Consider the following 24,183-nt stretch of genomic DNA (forward strand, 5'->3'; position numbering starts at 1 on the left):
GCAGTCAAACCCCACTCTGACCTGCTGTTTGCTCCTTGGGAGGACCTGCTGAGCCTGTAAGCAAAATATGCAACCTTTATTCCACTCACTGGATGAGCAGGGACTTCACCTCCAGTTTGGACAAAGCCTTTACACAGCCCTTCCTTTACCAACACAGGAAACTTCTAACATATGTATCCTGACCTTCCAAATGAAATCAACAGAGGACTCATGCACCAGAGGGCAGAATTTAGCCCTTGATGGTCAAGTATTAAAGTTTTTAGTTTAAGGTAATGCTGTCCTGTTCTGTCAACTTTTTTAATGCTTGGATATTTACTGTTTCAGCAGACATAACCCCTCCCCCCCACTTCAAATATGTGTGCTTATATAATGTGTGCTTATGTCCAAATGATTTAGATATGCCAATGAGAAAAGCCTCACAACACCTCTGTGAGGTATTATCCTCTTTTAATAGAGAGGTATATGCTGGTTAGGTAACTTAAGATTACACTAGAAGTCTATAACAGAGCTGGAAAATTAACCCAGATTTTTTGACTCCTAGTTCTGCACTTTAATCATGGGGCCATCCTTCCCTCCCTACCTGTCAAAGTGCACAGGACAGGATATTAATGGAACAGATAGTTAAATAGCTGTGGCTTGTTAATCATATTGGTGTGCAGAATGAATATTTTTATGTTAAAGGCTTTCCTTATATCACTGATTCTCATACTGTGTTTGACATCCCTTGGTGCCTGATGTCTAATTTAGGGTCTGGTCTTGCAAACAGTTGGGCACATGAGTACCTGAGTGTTTGCAGGCCCCGCTTAGGTCCCTTGTCCAAAGAGACTAGTCTATCTTTCTAATTGTCCCTTAGGCCCCATGCATTGTTATGGTGCTGTAGAATAATAATAATTTCTATAGTAAGAATCCCATTTCAGGGAAGTACAAGACTAACCATGCCAGCCTTTTTGTACCACTTGCTACCTTATGTGCTCCTGCTTCCACAGCAAGCACCCATCTTGAACAGTGTGAAGTGATCTGGCTTCTTTTTTTCCTATCGCTCCTGCCAGTTACCTTATTGTTGAAGAGACCAATTTGAACTCCTGTTCGGCTGGATGAAGAAAACCTGTTCAGTTGCACAGTAGTCAGATGTAACAATACCTCCAAGGGGGTTTGCTATTACTTTTTCTCATCCTTGAGCCTATAAAGATAATGTGTTTATTAAAAGAAAAAAAGAGAGAGAGAGAGAAGTGGAAGAAAAAAGGAAAAAGAAAATGAGAAAAGAGAGAGGAAAAATTAGTGGGATGAGCAACAACAGCTAAAATGCATTTATGTCTAAACTAGTGAGGCAATCGACTCCCTTGCTGCATGAAAATGTTAGATAAGGTGATGTGTTTGCATGAGTGTGTGGGGAAGAACCTGAAATCATGACAATAATATTCAATGAATGTAAGTGTTGTCATCTTCATTTAAATATAAAAATGTAGTGGTCTCCCTCCCTCATCCACTCAGCAGAGCAAAACAAATTAATGCCAGTAAAGACATTCATTTAACCTTTTAAGCATTTAATCTTTGGCCTCATTTAAGGGATTCCTAAAAGTATAGTGTTGTTGTACTGTTGAAATCAAGTGAAATCAAGGACTGTAGCAGTCTCCTGTGTTTAGCCAAAATGTGAGTTAGTCTGTTGTTAAAATTACAGATGACCAACAGTGGTTCCATATATTTCTTATTTAACTGTTATTGAAGTTAAGGCCTTGCCATATTTTTTAGCAGATTTAGTAAGTTTTATTCTCTTATCCATTAGAAAAGTGATTTAAAATTTTTTTTTCCATAATCAAATAAAAACATTCTGCTTATCCTTTTTGAATAAGACATGCAGTATAAAGTTAGCTTAATTGACATGTTGGGGGAAAAATATCTTCTCCCAATGTACATGTAATTTTATTGTTGAAACACAAACATATCTGTTCTAAGAGCTGAAGCAATATTTAGCCTCATTATGTCCAGAATATTCCTTTTGCATTTTAGTACTTGTCACAAAAATGAAACAAGATGGTGGTCTCAGAGATACAAAATGGTGGGTGAACCTTTTACTAGAGCAAATGTTTGGCCCAATTCTACTTGTGTCAAAATAAATGGGAGTTTTGTTATTGATTTTCACATTTTATACTTTGTTTTCCATCATTCCAAATATAATATTTTGTGAAATGTGCTTTTGTGTTCATGTAGGTTTGTTTAAAAGACTACAGCTAATTTTAAAGGATCATCAGCATCAACTGAAGTGGCCAATCTTTGTTGAAGTAATAAAATTATACAATAGCACTACTGTAGTTGTAGCCTTCTATGGAATGTACATTTGTTGTGCGATCTCCACATTAGATTACAGTGCATCAAAAAAAATTTTTATATTACCCATTTAGCTATCTTTTCTATTTCCAATTTCTTTTTAAAACCACCTACATCAACTTGCTAGAACTGCATCAAGGATATTAGAGCCTGTTGGAAAAAAAATGAGGCTTCCAGGTAATAATAATTGAATCTAAGGGCTGTAAACCTAGCTCTAAGGTCTGGGCATACAACCACCAGTGTGGTCAATGGGAGCTATGGAATGTGAATTTAGAGTGGTACATTGACTTCAGCTGCAGAATCCTGTAGATGTCCATTTTTTAGATGAAGTGAGGTGTGGATAAGGGCGGGTGGTAGTGTTGAGTGTACACTAAAATGGTGTATGTCAGAGAATAAAGGTCCAATATCCAAACTATATTTTTGAGGGAGAAATAAGGACACTGTTGTATATGATTATAAAGGGGCATGTTGACAATCTCTGCACCTCTGACTTTCAAATGCACACAATTTGACAATAGTAAAACTACTGTTGACTGAAGTGGGAATAGAATTGGGCTCCTAGTTGGCAGCTGGTCTCTTGGCTGTTTCTAAGGGGCACAAGGTTGGCTAAACAAAATTTGAACAGCTAAAGATAAAATGTTGTGTTTACTTCTTTCCCAAGTGCTAGATAAGTGTTTAATTCTGAAAGATACTGAGCATCCTACCCCCATTGTCTTCACATGATCAGGCCTTAAATTACAATATAAATATTTAAAGAAAAAGTGCGTATGTTACTGCAATATTACAAAATGTGTCCATACATAACATATAGTGTTTTGGATACCAAACTTTTTAAAACATCATAAATTTTGTAGTTCTTCATATTGTTTAATGACATCCATCAATATTGTTTTCATAGAACATATCTTTGGTGTGATATGTTAGAGTGAAATTTTCAAAACAGTCTCTTTGCAGCCACAAATTTGCAGTTTTTGTGTGCACCAACCCCCTAAATCTGCAGATCCGCAATACGTTGTGGTAGTTAAACCTCACTCACATCTGCATGTGCAAATTTGGTAATTTGTATATGGGGAAAAAAATATTCAGGCACAGATTTAGTAGCCAAGTTGAAAATGTTTGGACAGAAACTTTACTAAATTATCACCCTAAAATTATTTTATGGAAAATAATCTTTTCTTCACTGGTGCAGAAATCTGTTGTAACACTTTAATAGTATATGGGGCTCTAATTATCTCGTGCTTCCCGTTTTGTTTAGAAATCACAAACTGTATTTTGTTCTCTTTCAGTCGAAGAGGGTGAATCTTCAGATTTTGCTTTGAACTGGGACTCATCAGTGACTCAATCAGGTAAATGTTCTAGGTTTTTCTGATTGCAAAGGCTGCCAGAAAGCAGCCAGGCATTTTACAGAAACTGTATTTTGTGTCACATTCCTGTCTCAAATCCAAGACTACCCACTGCAACACAATTTTTATATCAGTTCCATATGGTCAATAAAATCTATTACATACAGAGACTAATATACTCTTATCCTCCAGAGAGTCATTCTTTCTTCTTGTGGGCACACAGAAATGGGTTGTGATTTCTACAGTATAACTGCTTTGAAGTTTTCTGCAATGGCACTGTTGCACATTCATTCCAATCTAATTACATAAAAACTACTCTAATAGGAATTTTAAACTCAATCTCAATTGGAATGTGTGTATTGCTCTTCTTGGAAGAAATTACAAAGCACTCTTAGACCAGGTGAACATAAGTTTGGAAAGATCTAATATATTTACCAGTCTCTGTGTAAACCTGACGTGTGTCTAGAACCTGTAAACCTATATTACACTGAACATCTGAATAAAAAGGGGCTCAGAAACTAAAGTAGATTAAGCAAGTTAGAATGTCAGATTAGTCTAGGTGTATGGTTGGTTGCAAGTTATTTACCCAATCTGATGTACATAATGCTATTTTGATTTGGAGTATATACTTTGTCCGTGTAATATCTATGGAATTCTCAGAAGGCAAATTTGTATATAATTTCTTTTGATTTTAAGGTGATAAAATGGTTAACATTAACTCTGCTTCAATACTGTCTTAATATAGAAACACATTGTGGTATTATAGCAGTGGTAGACCACAAGAATTCACAATTTAAATAGATGCTAAACAGTAATATGAAAATAAACAATGGTAATAAATCCCCATTCAGTGTGGATATTATAAGACTCATTGGGAAACAAGCTCACAAGGGATTTTTCTCACCATAGTCAGTATCTGGCTGGTCTTTAAGACAAATTTGTCTTTGCCATGGTACTTGTGGCATTCCATTTTGTACAAAACATAGTGTATGTTGTTCTGGGTACAGCATCTTTTCCACTATGGCTGCTTTGAACAATTTGTATTTTCACTGTTCTTTGATAGCAAATATTCCTGCTGCTGAAAACCCCTGACTGTGATGCAGAAGGCCCCTTTGTGCCTGGAGCTAACAGTGCATGAAAAGAGCATTCTCAGTCTTTCTTGCTTGACCTTAGTTTCAAACAGCAGTGGAGTGGAGTAACCAATGTTATCTATCAAAAATCCTGAATTATATTAAATCTGAGGTACAAAAAATATATCTATACACGTCAGTAGGATGGAGTGCATTTGGGTTTTCTGAGTGAGGTTAATGGATATATTGGAGGTATAAGAAGAGCTTGTGAAAGAGTTTTCACAAATTAGCTGTTTCTGCTCCCCTTTTCTCACAAAGCTGAGATAATGGGCAACAGGGTGTCCTGTTACTAGTTGGAAATACGAGTAATTCTAACTCTAGACCCTTGGAATGATACATTACAATTGTGTATTGTGTGTGTGATCTACTTTACATCTAATTTAAGGAAATGAATGTTGACACACTTTGTAGAGGTGAATTTTAATCTTATAAACCTTTATATTGGATAGGATACGATACAGGAGGCATGAGGCTGCAGACTGGAATAAGGCTGAAGAGCTATACAGAAAAAGCATTAAGAAGCCATAATATATAGTGGTGTAATACTGTGGAGTTACTCACTGTTGTGTGGTGTGCCTCCAAAGCTATATTCAGTAACTGAAACCAGTCCCTTAGTCCCAGTGTGCAAGACTTTCATTATGTTCTTTTATGATCTTCCTGTTTGCATTAACTCTAGTAGTGTGATGTAGAACTTCAATAAAGGGGGGAAAACATGCTTCAGCTTCTCATTTCATGCCCCTTCATTCCCCAGCCCAAATCAACAATATACCTTTTCCCCTTGAAAAAACAAAAGTCCAAAAACTGGACTTGTTAAGGGTGAACCATTTGCCAGATGTTTTAAATTAACATATTCCTCACTCTTCTTCTCAGGTGTTGTGCACATCTGTGTGTGGATGTAAACAGATCCACTGTGACTTCTGAGGAATTATCTTCTGGCTTGTGTGCACAACCACTGTCTTTCCTGAGCTAATGAAGCTTCTTAGGCCAGGTCTACGGTAGTAACTTAGCTACTACCGCAATGTTGGTTAGATGTATGACTTTTTTTTTTTTAAATAGAATTTCTGTATTGGCAAAAGCTCGATTAAACCATTATACTGGCATAAAAATGCTTTTGCTGATATAACTTACTTTGCTCTCTGAGTATAAGCTAAAACAGCAATTTTTTGCTGGTATAAGCTGTGTCTGCACTAGGAGGGTATACTTGTACTGACACGCCTTTCTAGTGCAGACGTGGCCTTATTTAGTTGCATAGCGGGACACTTACATTGCAAGCCTTAAACTAAGTTCTGTTTCTAATGATGGCCTTACCATACAACACTAAAATAGTTGAGAATGTATGTTGTTGCCTGAGCAGAAACAACCCAGCCTCTCTTGCTTAGATTTGCATAGAAAATGGATTTTTTTAAAATAAATCTTAATTTGTAGAAAATATTAGGGTTAATTTTATCCAAATCCTAGGGTTGAAGAGGCATTTTCAAAGCAGTAGGTAGTCAACTTTTGATTCTTCCAAAAAATTAATTTCCAAAAATATTTTATTGTAGAGGGTAATAAGTTATCTGAACCGCAGTTAACAAAATCTCTCTGTCATGCCAATGCTGAATATGTCCCCTGAGGTGTGACTGAAGCTCTAGTTGTACACAGTATTTAAACTGTGCTGAAGCAGAGCCCTTGTTCAGCTGAGGGCTGCAGAGTTTACAAGCTCCAGTCCTTTGGCATTATGATCTCTGCAAGACAGGAAATGCAGAACCAGTGAACTTCCTACAACTGTAAGAGCTAGTTCAGTAGGTTTGAAAGCATGTGATTGTTGACTTCAGTGTTTGCTGGACTGGCTTTCCTGATTATTGTAACTTGTAAATTAGAAGTATTTTGGAATGATGGAAATAGAACTCTTGTTGAGGTGTTGTAGCTTTCAAAGTACCACAAATGCTCGAACTTCGTTAAAGTGGCTACTTCAGTTTTTCTAAAAATAGCACTTCACTGTCAAAGTTTCAATGAGGTTCTGAACAATGGAGGATGCTTACAAATCATTGATTTGCAGGCGATATTTAATGCAACATGTGGAGATTTATCAATGTGCATGTTGTCAATGGAATTCATGTGGCTATGTTTTTATGCATCACATTGATTATTTACTGCAAGGATTTTGCCTTTTTAGTTCAGTTGGTTTTCTTTTCTTTATTTAAAATTTTAACCTCTACCTAGACTGGAGATTAAAAGCTCTTCTCCCAGTTATCTGTCCAGTTCAAAGGTTTTACAGAAGTCCAAGCCTTCTTACTATTGGGGAATCAGTTCAGCTTCTTTAAACGTGACTTGAACTAGTTTTGTAAATGACAGTTTTCTATCATAATTTAAGCTGTGTGTATTAATTTTTAGAATCAATAGAATACATTATAAGTAAGCTTGGAAGAGTTATATTTTTATATTTTTATGATTTGAAGATTTTTTTTTAATTTTCAGTTGTGCAAAATCATGGACTTTAAGCATTTTTTCCCAATTTTTATGGATTAAAATTTTCACAGTTTTGGGAAATTATTGGGGGTGTTGACAATTATTTAATGATATTAAATGATATTACACTGAGGTTAAAAAAGTAAAAGTTTTATAACCGTTAAAACTCAAATTGTCAAGATCACATGTTAAAGTATACAAAATAAAACATCCTTAAATCAAACTCTAATAAATTCTTAAGCCGCATTTTTCTTACTTCACCTCTCTGTACATTTCAGTTATTGTAGATGGAAATATTCTTCATCGGTTTGTGTGTGTACTGTGAAATTGATGTTTACTGTTATTTACTGATAAAAATCTAATCCTTCCTAGCCTAATTATGAGAGAGAGGTTGCTCAGATAATATGAAAAATAATCACTTGGTATTAGGCTGTGAGCTAGCAAAGGGTATGTGTAAGAACATTCCCGGTTCTTCAATTTTGCATAATTGTTTCTGAACTTAAATTTAAAGAACAAGAATCTCTCTCTCTCTCTCTCTCTCTCTCAGGGTCTTAGTTAGCAGATCAGTAATGTTTTGTTGTTTAATAGACAGGTATGTGTTCTGTCCCAGAGGACGAGAGGTAGAATGCTCATTCACCCTGCTTCTCTCTGTTAATAGTGACTGCCACACTTGCAAGCTTGCACTGCTGCCCTCACATCTAACACAGAAAGTATCTCAGATATAGGGTAGGTTGGGCAGGGTTTCCAGTGGGAGGACAGAGAAGCATCAAGAGCTCTGGTTTGCCAAAGGGTTTTCTGCTTCTTCTAAGCGAAGAGGAAAATAAGATTTAATATTTGTCTGGGTAGCCCATTGCTTTGCAGTCCTGTATTACTGTTGTAATACATCACTGGAGCATTATCTAGAGGAGCAACAAGGGACATTTTAAAGAAGTAAAAAGTCTTACCAAATATATAGAGAATCTAAGGCATTTTTAAAGAGGTATAAAAAGCATTTTTATATGGGGTTTTCTGGGGAATTTCTCGTTAGCTAGGCTGGGAGGCCTTGGGGGAGCCAAGCTAAATTGTCTGGGGCAACCAGAGTAAGATTTTGTGTTCTTCCCAGGAACTCAGTGAACTAGAAGGCTTGCACTTTTTGTCAGTTCCTGAGATACACGTAGCTCCAGACTGCCTTTTTGCTATACTTAAATTATACTTAAACACAAAAGTAGGCTTCAGTAGCCTTTGGGTTGTGACACAAACGGAGAAGTTGGGGAACACAAAATCATGGTCCAGTAGCACAAATTAGGGATGGAATGTCAGCCTGAACTATTGCACTTGGAAATTGGTGGGGTGTTTGTGTGATGTGTGTTATACTGTCAGTGGTCAGTATAACAGTGTTCAGTGGTGTGTAATAGATATGTTTACAGAAGTGTCTTTTCAGAATTTGTTTGCTTTAGGACAGCGTGCCATCAGTGCCAATAAATAAAGTCAAAACGTTAAAAATACTGTGTCATAAACCAGTCATGCTGGAACAAACCCCTTGAAATGAAGTAGTGTGGCTGGAAGGAATGGTTGTAGGCAGTTATTACATTCATTTCTAAAGCACTCAGTGCTGTATTCACTGGGTGCTGGCCTGTGCAGATGCTGTAGTTCAGCACATACATTAAGCTTTATACTGTTTTCAACTTGTGTATCAATTATTGTCTCTCGCTTGTGTTTTCCTTCTTCCTTCCCAAATCCTCTCAGATCGCACTGCTTGTTCAGTCTCTCTGGACTCAAGTTGCAGGCAGGCATGTTTTTCTCTCCACATCTACACGCAGGATTTGGGGGTTCTAATCTCTCCTTATTTCATCTGCTGAGGTACTCTTCTCCATCAGCTTCTGGGGTATAGGTGGCTCAGAACCTGTAGGTTTTCAGGCTATTCTGCTGCAGTGGTCACTGGTTAGGGAGGGTAGAAGAGGTGGCAATGGGGAGATGAAGAAGGAGAAGAGGATAGCACCCGGCTGTGTTTGTGCTGCGTCCTCTGCTCTATTGGCCTTGGCATATGCTGTTGTACCATCTAGTCCAGGGGCGGGCAAACTGTTTGGTCTGAGGGCTACATTGGGTTTCCGAAATTGTATGGAGGGCCGGTTAGGGGAGGCTGTGCCTCCCCAGACAGCCAGACGTGGCCCACCCCCCACCATCTGACCCCCCCTGCTTCTCGCCCCCTGATGGCCCCCCGGGACTCCTGCCCCATCCAACCCCCCATGTTCCCTGTCCCCTAACTGCCCCCGGAACCCCTGCCCTTGACTGTCCCCCGCCGCCCCATCCAACCCCTGCCTCCTTCCTGACTGCCCCCCCCAGACCTCTGTCCCCATTCAACCCCCCTGTTCCCAGCACCCCGAATTCCCCTGCTCTCTATCCAACCCCCCCTGCTCCCTGCCCCCTTTCTGCGCTGCCTGGAGCACCGGTGGCTGGCGGCGCTACAGCTGTGCCACCCAGAGCACCAGGACAGGCAGCCATGGTGTCCAGCTGGAGCCAGCCATGCCACCGTGCAGCACAGAGCACCAGGTCAGGCTGCGGCTCTGCAGCTGCGCTGCCCGGCAAGAGCTCGCCGCCCTGCCACCCAGAGCCTTGTGCAGATTCTGTTTTGAGACCCCAAAATACAGACTGTGGTCACTTCTTTTTTCCTCCTGTACTTTTGTGCAGTGCCTCCCAAGTATTTTGATTTGTAACTCTCTCTTCAACTGTTGCAGAAGAGGAACAACATCTTTCCATTACTTGGGTCTAACTCAGCGCTGTCAAATACATTAAAATGGGCAGGTATTTTTAAGGGGGGATATTTTACTTTCTGTTTTTCTTGCCATCTTGGAAGCTTCTCTACCTACATGTTTCTTCCTTTTCCATTTGCCAAACCCTGCTTTGTTTCTTCACACCCCCAGCCCTTGGACTACCTGAGTTTCCAGTGGAGAGTAAGCGAACATGGCATTGAATCATTTACATGCTCTGCTGTGGGAATAGGTTCAAATTTCTGTTGCAAAAAGAGCGTTAGAGAAGAAAGCACTGTTTTTTTGGAAGTGTAGGAAGGACTTACCCATTCTGGCATTAGGCCCTGACACTGCCTTAGTTTTCCTCTTCTTCCCCAGTTAATCAGACATTACATTGCAAGTGTTTTCTCAGTCACTTTCCCCTTTTTGGAGTCTGATTTATTAATTTAAAGTTCAAAGCAACCCATATTTTCCCCCAGCCCACCTGGCTAGCTCACACTCACAGGGTTCTTAGTCTGAGCCCTATTTAGACTTTCCTCCAAGCAGTTCCCGCTCCCTGCAGTTCTCTCTCTCAGATCTTTTACCTAGCAGCTCTGGAGAGTTACTCAGCCTAGGCCTCCTTACTGGCCCTTTTCTGACTGTTCTTAGTCCAGTGGTTCTTAGTTCTCATTCCTAGGTCTACTTTCTCAGGTGTCGCTCCTCGGACTGAATTTATATTCCACAAGCAAGCCCCATTATTAGTCACATGCTCCCCATCACGTGGCCCTGGTATTCATTCCTTCCATGTGGGGAGATGGGTTAAATATGGCACAGATGAGGTTGAGCCCCCAACCCCTTAAAAGGCCAGCTCACCCCGTGACGTGGAAACAGTGTTTTTTGTTTTGTTTTGTTTTGTTTTTTTAGATAGTAGCTATTGCCTTATTTAACTTTTAAGTGGTAGAATGAAAAATAATTCCTGGATAGGTTTCCTCCATATCAGAATAATTTTAAGGTAAGTTGAGTGAGCATTAAAAACCTCCAGAAACTCAGAAATCACCCCTCCCCAGGGCTGCAGCCAAACCTAAGGCATCTCTGTTATTAAAAACGATAATTTTGTTAGTAAATCATGATGAATAAGATTCTGGCTAAAGTTTTGGCCTGAGGGATTGTAAAATCTGATCCTTCCAGACACAGCAGGCGTTCTCCAAGAAATGGAAGACTTGAGAACTTTATCGATGGAGTGTGGAACATTGTTAATCCTGTGATAACCTCTTCTTGGATTTCGATGTCTTTGATTATATAAGTGAACGATACTGGGGCAGAGGGTTGAGGTGTGCGGGGGGTGAGGGCTCCGGCTGGAGATGAGGGCTCTGGGGTGGGGTTTGGGGTGCAGGCTTCCTTGGGGCTGGCAGGGAGAGAGGACTCCCCGCTGCAGCAGCCCCACGGCCCAGGGAGAGGTGCCTCTCCCTGCTGCAACAGCTCTGGGGCTGGGGGAGAGGCGTCTCCTTGCTGCAGCCCTGCACGCCCCAAGCTCTCCACCCCCTATTCCCCACCTCACCCTACATCTCTCTCCTCTCCAGGCCCCAGGGGCTGTGTGCCTGCATGGCTCTCCTCATCAGGTGTGCGGCCCTTGATGGGCTCCTTTGTGGCCATGCAGGAGCATGCCTTAGCGGGAACGCAGGAGGAGATATGTATCCTTCCCACACTAATCCTTCAGAGTTTGTTCTGGAAAGATAGTATTCCTGTATTACCTTTCTGTCCCTGCACCCCCAGTGGCAGCTGTCCCCTGTGGGAATCCTGTCAGCATGTCCCTGGGGGTACAGACTTCTGAGTGGATGGCCCATGTCTTCTGCTGATCATCTAGCCTGTGATGATCTTGGGGGCAAGGGGTGGGGGAAGGCTGGGTTGGCCAAATAGCCTATTCTGCACCACCCACCATTGGAACAGTTATAGGGAAAACTTCATGAGGAAAATCATGTGACTTGTCCCTCTCCTTTTGCCTTCTGCTTTCCTGAGAAGGCCTCCTCTCAATTTGGAAGTTGGGTCCCCGAGCCAGCCATGCTTATTTGTCACAATTACTAACTGTCATTCTGCTTCCCATCTTCCTGACCATGTTGGTTATATCTACACTGCAATTAAACACCTGTGGCTAGCCTGCGTCAGCTGACTTGGGCTTTTTGGCCTCGGGCTACAGGGTTGCTTCATTGCAGGGTAGATGATTTGTGCTCAGGGACCCTTTCCCTCATGGGGGTCCCAAAGTCTGAGCCTCCGCCTGAGCTTGAACATCTACACTGCAATTAAACTGTCCCGTAGCCCGAGCCCCGTAAGCCCAAGTCGGCTGACACGGGCCAGCCGCGGGTGTTTAATTGCAGGGTAAACATACCGGTTAAGGGTTTGTCTCAGTGGAGACTTAGGGCATGTCTACACTACCCCCCTAAGTCAACCATCATTAAGTCCTATTTCTACACTACCCTCTTCCTGTTGGTGGTGTGTGTCCTCACCAGAAGTGCTTCCACTGATTGAAGAGGGGCGGTTGGGGCTATGGGGGGCTGACCGCCCTCCTTGCAGCTCCCTGCCAAGAGCCCAGCTGCCCCCCGCCCCCCACGCTCTTGGTTTCACGCTCCCAGTTGGGAGAGGGAGCCAGCTGACCGAGCGTGTCTCCTCCCTGCTCCGAGTGGGGGATGGCAGCTGCCTGGGCTTCTCACCTCCCTGAGTGAGGTTCCGTGAAATTGACAAGACAGCCAACAGCCAATGTAAGTAATGCAGTGTCTGTGCAGACACTGCGTTGCCGTAACTACACCGACCTGAGCCCTATGCCTCTCGTGGTGGTGGAGTTAATACGTTGGTGTAGTAGGGCACTTAAATCGGCGGGACAAGGCTGTAGTGTGCACACCGACATAATTAGGTTGATGTAATGTGCCTTATATCGACCTAACTGTGTAGTGTAGACCAGATCTTTGTGTGCGGCAAATTGGGATGTGGATCTACAGCACTCTAGTCTGCTGCATGCTAACTGGCTGCCTGGACTCTGCTGCTGCTGCTCGTTAAAAGATCCATAGTGGGCTTTGACATATTGCTGTTTGAAACAGCGGCCACATGGGAACTTAGGTGTGCGGAAAGTTAGTGCTCTGTACTTTCACATCCTGGCTTGCCATGGACTAAGTCTCTGTATAGACGAGCCTTAAGTATATAACGAGCTTAATACTTGATTCCCTAAAGGACTAATAGCATTTTTTGTTTTGGATACTTTGTTTGTTTTCTATTGCTGAGGTTTCTTTGATCGTTTAGGTGTAATATACTAATACTGTACATCCTCTCAGAAGAGGACATGCTTTTGAGTCACCTTTCATTGCTATACTGTGGAAAATTTAAGTTTTATCTTTATCTTTTATTTTACATATATCTAATTTTTTGTAAAACAGAAAGGTAATTGTGACTGTACTTCCCTTCCTCACAGGGGTGTTGTGAGGATAAATACACGAAACATTTTGAGAGGCTCAGATACTATAAGCATCTAATATAGATAGATAAAATTTTTGGGGGCCAGTTATATTCTAAAAAGTGGCAATTAAAAATATCATAATCCCGTCCCATCTTACTACAAGCTGTAGGGGCCCCTGAGGAAACTTTGCCTTTGTCTATAAGGGAAATTACTTCCTGTGAATGAAATTCAGTCCATAGTTACACAAGCCCAGCAGAAATTGGAATGTTTCTTTGAACAGTAAGTTGTTAGCTGGAGTGACAGAAGAACCCATGCTTTCTGCGTTCTGTTTGACTGACATCCTGTGGCCGTATCACTTTAACAAAAAGGAGAACTATAAAAAATTAAATTCTTCCAGAAGCAGTTCCTTCAGAAGCCATTGCCGTGCGCTGTGTAATGCTGCGTTGACACACACATCTCTCATGGAAACAGATGTTGCCCTATAAATCTTCTCAGATGTCTCTGATGGTGTGATGCTATAGGTATTCTCATTTTGTTTAGGAAGGGAATCTCCTACAAGAATGAACAATCTGATGTGTGCACAGCATGTGTGTCAGTATTTAATTTATATGCACACACCTGTGTGAGTATCACCTGTTAGAGTATTATGGCATTATCTGGAAAATACTTATTATTACAAATGTTAATTGGGAAGATCATAGCTACAGCATTTAGGAGGCAAACTAATTTCCTGGGGTAGAGAGGGCAGGAAATAAAAGATAATTTAAAAATCAGTTATCAAGGTCAATCACCCTTCCCTCCTTTTTAAAAATAATTTTATTTGAAAGCAAAGTCACAAAGCTACTTAAATAAAGCCAAAGAAACATGGTGCATTCTTAATACTGTCATGCCACTCAGTGGTTAAGGACAGTTCTCCCAAATGGCACAGCTGACATCTGCAGCAGTGTAGACTTCTGGATCCCAACAAATTGAACTACTTGGGCTATGTGCTTACCTGGATAGGTTAGCTGGGGAAGAGTTGGGACACCATCATACTGTATAATGCACTGCATTGTATTATATCTCTGTACTATCAGAGATATTTGCCATTCTTTCTAAGTTATATACAATACCACAGTGTATTATCCATATCTGAGACAAGATCAAATCTGCCATATCTCAATGAGGTCTTTTGGGTTGAACTCAACTGAAGTCCACTTATTATAGTAGTGTATTCTACTGTTATTAACCACTGTGATTAAGAGTAAGGTGGTGTTTCCATTATCAATGCTATTGTGGGAGGCATCTTTCCTTTATTAAAAAAAAAAATGCCATCTGAACTGAAACATTATGCACACTGTGTCACCCTAGCAGTGAATCTTTCACCACATTTAGGGGGAAAACTTTTTGGGGGGTGGGTCTACTATCATTTTGAGTTTTCCCTCTCTTGTTCCCAATGTAGTTTTTTAAAGTCATATTTGCCAACCAGTAGGCCCAGTGCACGTCAGCAAGTTAATGGTGCTGTGACATCCTCAGGGCCCTCCGTTTTTGGTTTTTATTTTGCTTAGAACTTTCCAGGAGTTTGTCAGTGTTTATTACAAAAATTTAAAACAAAAACTAGTGAAAACTGGTACAAAAATTAACTTCAGTTTTTTTTTTGGAGGGTAAATATAGGGGTTAATATTGGGGGATGGGAGAACAGAAAATAGCAACAAATAGAGAAAAGTAGGAGTATTGAAAGTGAAAGCATTTTAATGCTCTGGTGTATTTCATGAACTATACATCAACAGTACGTATGTATATGCACATGTGTGTATATTCCGCTACATTGTCTTACTTTAACAGGCAGCCTCTCATTTACACTTAGATGTGTTTATGTGAATAATAAATTAGTCTGTCTAATGTATTATATTTTCTTAACATAATCAAGTATTTCCATGTACTTGAGTGGTCCAAAATTGGGGTGAAAATCAGTTTAAAAAAAAAAAAGGTTTTGTAAAACCAGGGAATATTTTGGTAAAAATTGGCAAAAATTGACAACAAAGGGCTTTAGACAGCCTTAATTCTGAAAGTCCAGTCCAGGTAGGGGTATATGCATGCGTTTTAGTCTTCCTGGACTCCAGCTATTGTTTTCTTAGCTCTGCAAGACTGTCAATGTAGAATTGAAATAATTTGTGCCTTGTATGGTTTGCAGCACATATGTAACAAAACTTACATACCCATTTCTCAAAATGGTGTTTTAACTGCTGGGAGTGGATGTCTTGTTTACCTATATCTTTTCAATTCCTTGTCCCTTCAGAGATGGGTCTTCCAAACCTCAGAATCCTGGGCTTTCATCTGCTGTATTTTTTCCATTTTAATTTCCTTTCTCTCAAAGGCCTTGTGTTATTAAAATCCCCTCCCCAGGAGGGTTGCTGTTCCTTCTGGGTCAGGTGTTGCCATATCTGCTGGAGCAAGGGTTCTCAAACTTCATTGCACTGCAACCCCCTTCTGACAACAAAAATTACCACAGGATCCCAGGAGGGGGGACTGAAGTCTGAGCCTGCCACGCCCTCCTGCCCACGGTGGCGGGGCCAAAGCTAAGCCCCACTGCCCCAGGTGGGGGAGCCAAAACCTGAGCCCCAGTGCCCTGAGCTGGGGGCTCAAAGCAGAAGCCTAAGGGCTTCAGCCTCAGGCAGGAGGCCTGTAACCTGAGCCCTGCCACTTTGGTTTCGGCCCCAGGCGGTGGGGCTCTGGCTTCGGCTTTGGCCCTGGGCCCCAGCAAATCTAAGCCATTAAAATGGGGTCACGACCCACTTTGGGGTGCCGACCCACAGTTTGAGAACCACTGTGCTAGAGGGATTTGCCAGAGGTAGACAAGAGGTAATGGCTTCTCATCTTCTTTATGCTGACTGCAGGTTGTTTCTGTGGTTTTTTCTTTTATGGTGCTTTGTCACTTTCCTGCTGCCCAAGCAAAGGAAGGAATTAAGATGAAAAATGTCTGTGTTTTTAGATCAAAATTAGATCTAATGTTTAGAATGGCCCAAGGGGGTAGAACTAGCAGTAATGGGATGAATTAAACAAAGGAAATCTTAGGCCGAATATCAGGAAACATTTTCCAATAGTGAGATCTAATAGTGTGTGGGATAATCTCCTATCACTTAGGTCATTTTCAGACTGGACTGGACAAAGCATTTGAAAATACACTGTAGGAACTATCTCCCATTGGCAGTGGGATGGATAAAATGACCTATAGGTCTTTCTCATCTCTAATTTATCAGATTCTACAGTGCTCTGGGTTTGCTAACCTCCTGTAGATTTTGTGACAAAAGAAGACTAAATGATCAGGCAAATCATACTTTCTAGAAGATACTTTATTCATTTTTGTGGGGATTTCAAAGCACTTTAAGTTTCATTGTTCTTGATGGAAGGTGTGTCTCTCTGCCCCACATCCCTTATTTCTTTTTCTCTACCCCTTGACAATCCTATATTAGTGCCTAGAAGTTTAAAAGAAATGCTGCCTTCTTCCTTTAACAGCCCTTCCCTCACTCCCACAGCCCCTCCCCTCCCCCAGATATCTCTTTTTCTCCTTTCATAACAGGCAGTACAAAAGCTGTATCCCTAACACTAAACTCCTACTATGCCTCTTCAGAAGTTCATCATGTTCTAGCTATTATTTTACACGGGGCCTGGTACCATGGCCTCCAGTGCCTCTCCCATCTTGCAGTAGACCAGAATGATCCCACTGCATACTGAGTGGAGCTCTTGCTCAGTCCATTGTCTGAGGGGGCTTATTCTTTTGGACTGACAGCAGCTTGCTGATCCAGGTTGTTGGGTAGTTTCTGTAGGTCAGTGGCTTTCCATTTCCATACTTGGATCTGGTGGGAGGGGAGAGAGAAGAAGGATGCCATACAACAGAGCTGAGAATCGGCAAGAGGCGGCTGCAGTGGTTTTTCCATTAATATTTGTAGACGTAGAAATCAGGAGAGGCTAAATAAAACTCCCATAATGAACAATTTCTTCAGCTGTTACACAAGTTTCTATCTTGCGGAATGCTGGAAGACATTGTAGTGGTATCTGGTACTTAAAGACTTCCAGATTGAATGGGTCTAAAATAAAAGTAACAGAACATATTAAACTGGTCTGGCGTTTTCTAAGAAAAAAAATCAATATACATTTCACAGTAGATGATTGATAGCTGAGATGAAGGTAAATTATGCTAGCCACAAGAGCGGGAATTTTAAACAAAAGACTGAAGGAAATATGCAAATGGAATAAATAAACACCACTGTTTTTCCAAGTTGAATGAGGATATTTGATATTAATCCCTCTGCAGTGGTGAGCTATATGGAACTCCCAGTTCCTTGCCCAAACAGTCTTTGCTTATCGCTACAGAATTCTAGAGTCATTTAGGTTGGAAGGGACCTCTAGTGGGTCTTACTCGACATGACCATAAGCGCTAAGTGGATATGAACAATCATTTATTTTTAACATATTAAGCAGAGACACTGTGCTTAGTGCTGTAGAAGACAGTAAATATGAAGGTAGCACCCACTTCAAAGGGTTTATAGTGCACCTGGGAGAACCAGAGGTAGGAGCTACCATAGCCAATTCCCTCCTTTATTCTAAAAACTAATATAAACTGACTTGGAGAGACCAGGTGGGTGAGGTAATATCTTTTATTGGCCCAACTACTGTGGTGAGAGAGAAAAGCTTTTGCGCTTACCTAGAGCCAAGGATCCAAGTAAATTATGCCCTGGATTTATTTTATAATCGTTTGTTTTTGTTTTTTTTTAAATGGGAAAACTGTTCAAAGGCTGGACATGCCTTGTGTCTCTCACTCTGAGACAAATGGCTGTTGTACTTTTAGAGGCAGAATAGCAGCAGAGGGGAAGGTTTAAAAGATGTGTGCAGAAACCTACCATTGGATTGTACTATGGGTGGGGCACGTGCTCAGCATGCTTATCTCTTTGTATTGGAATACTCGTGTGACCCACCCTTTTCTGGGTATATCTTCAGCAAGGCCATATTATTAAATGACTTGCTGATTCCAGAAGAACCAAAGTGGAGCCATAGAAAAGAACTGACAAATGCATAAGCCCCAATTCTGCTCCCAGTAAATTTGTTAGTAAAAATTTATTTCAGTGGGAGAAGGATCCAGCCCATATGTTGTAACTCACTTTTTTAGCTTTTAGCCCTTTCCCTCATTTTATTATTCTACAGCACTGGGAGTGTACATACTGCTGTACAAAAGGTAAAATAAGTTCGAATTTTGATGCAACTATACATCAAGTTTGTGATCAACTGCTTGCTTATTTGCATGTTTTACTAGCCATGTCTTGTTTCTAACACACATGCCTTTTGGATGGTTTTGGCACTCATCGTGTGAGTTATTAGACAGAATACCTACAGAATACAGAACAGAGAAATGAAAAACCACATTTTGCTTGGAAATGTTGTCTGTATTTCACGAAGTTTTGACAAGATCAAACCTCTAACTGAATTATCTGGCTTGTGGACAATTTTGTTCTTAGATCTGCTGATCTAATGTGTAACCATTACCTCATATACCCACCAATCAAAACAACCAAATGACCAATTTACTTAAGGCTACATACATTGAATTTAAAAAAAAATCATAGTGAGTTGTGAAGCCTGTAATGTTAATTTTCTGTTAGCACATAATAACTGCTGTAATTATGTGCATTGTATTTTTCGTACACTTTACATGTTGGTGATCTGCTAAATCTTCCACTTAGAATTTTGCTACTCATTTTAAAAAAGATTAAAAGCCCTCCATATAAGTTAATAGTGGGATCTCATCTGTAAACCTGGACTTCCGGGTGTTATTTTTTAACCCTGAGTCGTGGTTGTCTAAATGTGTTCTATATAAAAATCATAAGATGAAAATCTATACTGCTTGACCAGTCAGACCTACACTCAGTTTTTCTGGAGTCCAGCTGCGAGAGAGCCCTCAGCACAAATTGCTAGCCTATTGCATCCCACAGTCACTGTAAGGAAGTGGGCCAAAAGCTCCTCCGTGTGGGATTAAAGGAATGTGTAATGGATTAAAGATCAAAAATGTTAATTAAGAAATGGTCTTTTCTAATAAGATGCCTTCAAGGGCACAGTACCAAAAATGAGGAATTGTCTCCTTTTGGCAACACAGCTTCTGTTGTAATGAAATTGAAGTGCATGGGTAAGGGAGGAACAAATGTAAGCCTCATTTTAAAGACATTTGCTTCAAAAGGAACAAATTAATTAGCAATAAAAAAATAGGAATACAAAAGTAAAACTGACATTAAAGCTGAATATTACTGCACAGCGTGCAGATTTAGACATGTTTGCTGCAGCTTCACGTTTCCTTAAGTACCGTTGTGACTGAGAAAGACGGACTACTTCAGTTCATTGATATTTAAACAGCAGTAAAGTACTTTGGCTGCAAAATACACTTTTGCTGGAAGTTTTGATACACTGGAAGTGAATGCATGCAAGTGTTTGGTTTTTTGTTTGTATTTAATTTTCTAAGCACACAAAGTTTAGCACATTCGTTGCTGGTGTAAAACTTTTACACAGTATTTGTGGAGAAAGCATTTGTCTCTGTTTAGAAGAGAGAAGTACCAAAACTCAAAACTGCGGTATTCCTATTTCCTTTAAACTGGAGAACTTTAAACTTTACATATAAAATGAAGTTCAGTGTAACATTTTGTGCAAAACCCAGAAGGTGTTTTTGAGGTCTGTGAAACATTATTGCACTGTGAACATCATTATAACTAAAGCAAATCTGTGTTTTCTTAAATTCTTGACAGTCACCGAAACTGCTGTTTTGTTAGCAAACAAACTCTGTTACATTTACTTCTGTTAAACTCATCAAAAGGCTGGAAGGAAAAGTCAGGTAACTTTAGCAGAGTTTTTCCTTGTGGTGGCCACTTCTCATCCCTTCCCACGCTTTCCCCTCTCCTAATGTCTTAATGCTGAAAGGTACAGCATTTCTTTAGCAAGTTGTTTGCTAGCATAAAATGGAGGGACTTGTAGGCAAATTTCTTACCTCTCAGTTGGAAGCTTTCATTTGGATCAAGAAAACCACGGCCACTGAGATGCTCTCTGTGTAGTATGTGTATATATTTTAAGCCTCTAGCTGTTGTTTGAACCACAGCTAGAGAGAATTTTCAATTTGAAAGAAATATTGGTGCACATATGCACACCACTGGATATGTATCACAAGGAAGGGTTTGACTAAAACATCTTGGCATAGGGAACTACTTGAGGACCGTGCTCCACAATTAGGTTTGTAGCTCTAGCTCTGTACATTTTATCTTAACTACAAAGAACATTTTGGTGCAGAGATGATATAATCACATGAAGGACTGTAGCTTTGTGGCTGGTTTATTACCTGTTAATCTAAATTCTAAAAACACAAACACAAAAGAGGAGAAAGAGGGAAATGATGTAAGAATACTTTCACTAGCTAAATGGTGGGGTTTTTTTTCTATTCCCCTAATTTAATTTAGGATAGGTTCAAATATGAAATCAGATTAGGTGGAGACTAGAGTTCAGGGTTAGGCTGGTTTAGGGGTAGGGCTCAAATCTGGATTATATGGCGCTGAAATCTCATGGTCTGTTTTTATGAGATTTCATTTGAATTCAGATGGGAATGTAGTCTCCTTTTGGGTCAAGCTCAAAGAAAATCATAGAAGTGTTTCTGATCCAAAGAGTTATATTCTGACCTTTCCAAAATTTGAAGGAGTTTTGATTTGAGATACCAGTTTTGCTCCATCTCTAAAATTTTAATTGATTCCATTTATGGTATTAGATAAAAATGGGAAGGGAAATACATAGATTTGGTTTGGAGTTGACCTCTACTGGGAACAACAGATCAAAGGTTCACAATAGGAAGATTATTCCATAATTTCCTTCTGTGTGTTTACTGGCACAAATTTGCCAGCATCTGGTATTGGCCATTTTTGGAGATAGGATACTGGACTACGTGGACTGTTGATAAATTCCGATGTGACAATTCCTATCTTCCTCCAAAAGCTCTGAACAATAACATAGACAGCTAAAATATACGTTCTCTTCTTCATTTTAATTTCAACTGAAGTGGCAATGTCTTCAGTTCTGCATCTTTGATTTAAACTAATAGAATAATGCCAATTTTACAAAATAACTGTGTGTGTGTGTGTATAGACACATGCACACACACGAACACCCTCTGTACATAACTTATTTAATTACAGCTTTGTATCAGGCTCTTCTTTAGAATATACATTCTAAAACAGGTGACCATTTATCCTATTAAAGAAATGTTTCATGTAAAATCATTGGGCTTTCAAAGCTTGATCATATTAAACAAAGTAAATGAATTTGCATATTTCTCTGTCATATCCATGAACCATATTCAAAGTCAATAGGGTTACGTAGCTATAAGTGAGAACATCATTTGGCCCACAGTGCCACAAAAGCAATTGATTTTACTTGGTAAAACAACTTTCTTAACTTTCATGGACAAGACTTTATATTGACTGAGGATACATTTTTTTTTGCTAATTTTTGTTGTGGAGAATTGACATTCCTGGTAGTTTCTTCTGTAACCTGTACCACAGTTTAGGAGCTTGTGAGACAACTATATGAAAGGGATCCCTGTATTTGTGTCTTGTAACATCTGGAGTGTACTGAGTACTGTCTGCTACATCTCTTTCCTCTCTGTCTAGTTTTTGTGTTTTCAGAGGAGCAGGTAACTCAAAGAAAGGAAGAGGTAAACATCCTGATTAATAAAATGGGTGCCTTTTACGAAAAAATGCTTCTACCTCCAGAAACCTGCCTTAAAAACCCATTTTAAGATCACAAAAGAAAATGAATTCGTGGATTCTTCGGTTATGAATGGGAGGAGCATTACAGGCACATGATCTGATTACCCCACATGATCTGGATCCCACAGGGTTAGTGGGGCTCGGGGAGAGTTGCTCTATACAGTATCGATCTCCAGGAGGGAAGTTCATACTTACCATTCAGATTACCTTCTCCCTAGTCCCACCCTGTACATTCTTTTATCCATTGATGACATGTGGGGGGCAGAAGTGAGAAGAAAGGGTAAAGAAGCTGTGGCATCAAGCAGGAGTGGGGACCTGGTAAACAGTGGGGAAGGGCTGAGATCCCCTGAGATCTGTGCAAAAATCCTATGGAGATCCATGTAGTATGAGAGAGAGGCTTCTTGTGCTCTCTGCAAACCAGCAGACCCCATCCCTTCAATGCGACGAGACACTTGAGTATTCCTTATGGAGTTTTCTGCTTAGCTTTGCTCCCCTTGTGTGTTCTTTAGGGTGGGTGAATGATGTAACACAAAAGGAAGCACTAGTGCCTTCCTTCAGAAAGACAGTAGGTATAGGAAAGGCCAACAACACAAAATGTGCAACACTTTACATGTAGGATGCAGGTGAAACAAAAGGCCTTTTTTTACCATGTAATCCCTTCTCTCATAGGGTTTCAGTGTAGAATCTGCTGCTTTGTAGAATTAAGTTCTCAAGTGTGGGTTTCTTAATTGTCAGCATCTAAAATGCTAAAATGCAAATTTAATAATTTAAGGACTAAATCTGGGGCTGGTCCCCTGCAAAGAAACCTACTCTTTTAAAATGGCTAATTTATTATTATTATTACATTTTACCTTGTACAGAGTACACAGGGAATGGGACTGCAAAAGAGCACATCAACTAAATTAGGGTTAATTAGAAGTCCTCCCAAATAGCTGGTGCTTCATCAGCAACAGAACAGCATGTAAATAAATCTAATTTCTCTTCAACTAAACTCTTCACAAGCTTAATTATAGCAGCAACAATGTTTTTTTTTTTCATTAGTGAAAGAGGGTCATTATTAGCTCTGTCTGGTAACAGTTATTATGAGCAGTCTCAGGTACCACCTTTCATAGGTGTCCTTTGAGACTGCGGAAGAACTCGAGGAACTTTCGGCATATACTGTAGAGCCCAATTAAGGTGGTTTGCAAGAAACATGAGAAGCAGAAGGCATGAGTACAAATAATAATAGTAAAAAAAAAATCTAATGAAAATTCTGGAGAGACTTTGGTTAATTATGTAAAGTATTTCCCCTGTTTGGATTTTTGGCTGCTCCATTTTTTTACCCATTGTCAATTTTGCCCTAAAACATTCATACTTAAGTATTTTATTTATGTATTTATTTTTAACAATAAAAAGCCCCCTTGCACAGGTTCTTAGCATTCTGCCAATTACTTCATGTTGTATACTGCTCTTCAGTCTACTGTTTTAGCATTGATGACCTGAAATATTAGAGGAGGAGCTGAAGGGAGACAGGGCTTTAATGTCTTAGTTTTAACTCTTTTAAATACCTTTTCACACTTCCTTTACCACATACCGTTAGGAAAAAGAACCAAGGAACACGTTAAGAGGAAGTGTTATCACTGCTAAAAAGATCACCACACTAGAGGACTGTTGCAGCTAACTTATTATCCTAGAAATACATAGCTGAAAGCCTCTAGTCAGAAATTAGTTAACACAAAGAAAGTATGAATCCTGAGTGCACGTTTCAACTGGATACAGGAAGTGCACTGCAGAGGGCTCATTCAGAGGGATTAGTTTATTTCATTTGCGGCTTCATTCACAATCCTTAGTGAAACTTTTTTATTTTTATTTTTATTAAAAACGGTACATTCCTTATTCACTAGTGTCACAAATCAGGTTTACCATATTAATAAATGAACAGTACCGGAATATTGTGCAGCAAAATTCTAACAGCATGAGCCACGCATAAGTATATTTCACTTAGTTCATATTTAAATACTTAGCTTTGCTCAATTTAATTAT

At 40.0% G+C, this 24,183-nt stretch overlaps 1 protein-coding gene across 10 annotated transcripts in view; it reads left to right on the forward strand.

Moving 5' to 3' along the window:
* Positions 1 to 24,183, forward strand: part of ZNF423 (zinc finger protein 423) — a 317,131-nt gene that overhangs the window by 68,129 nt on the left and 224,819 nt on the right. For 7 of the 10 annotated variants that reach the window (XM_037877860.2, XM_043526245.1, XM_043526244.1 and 4 more), the window contains exon 2: positions 3,612 to 3,671. The exons of the other annotated variants lie outside the window; for them this stretch is intronic. In XM_037877860.2, the coding sequence (XP_037733788.1) occupies positions 3,612 to 3,671 (60 nt within the window). The remainder of the gene's footprint in view (positions 1 to 3,611; positions 3,672 to 24,183) is intronic. 10 annotated transcript variants of the gene reach the window in all.

Source organism: Chelonia mydas, chromosome 12 (assembly GCF_015237465.2).
Source record: "Chelonia mydas isolate rCheMyd1 chromosome 12, rCheMyd1.pri.v2, whole genome shotgun sequence".
Taxonomy (NCBI): Eukaryota; Metazoa; Chordata; order Testudines; family Cheloniidae; genus Chelonia; species Chelonia mydas.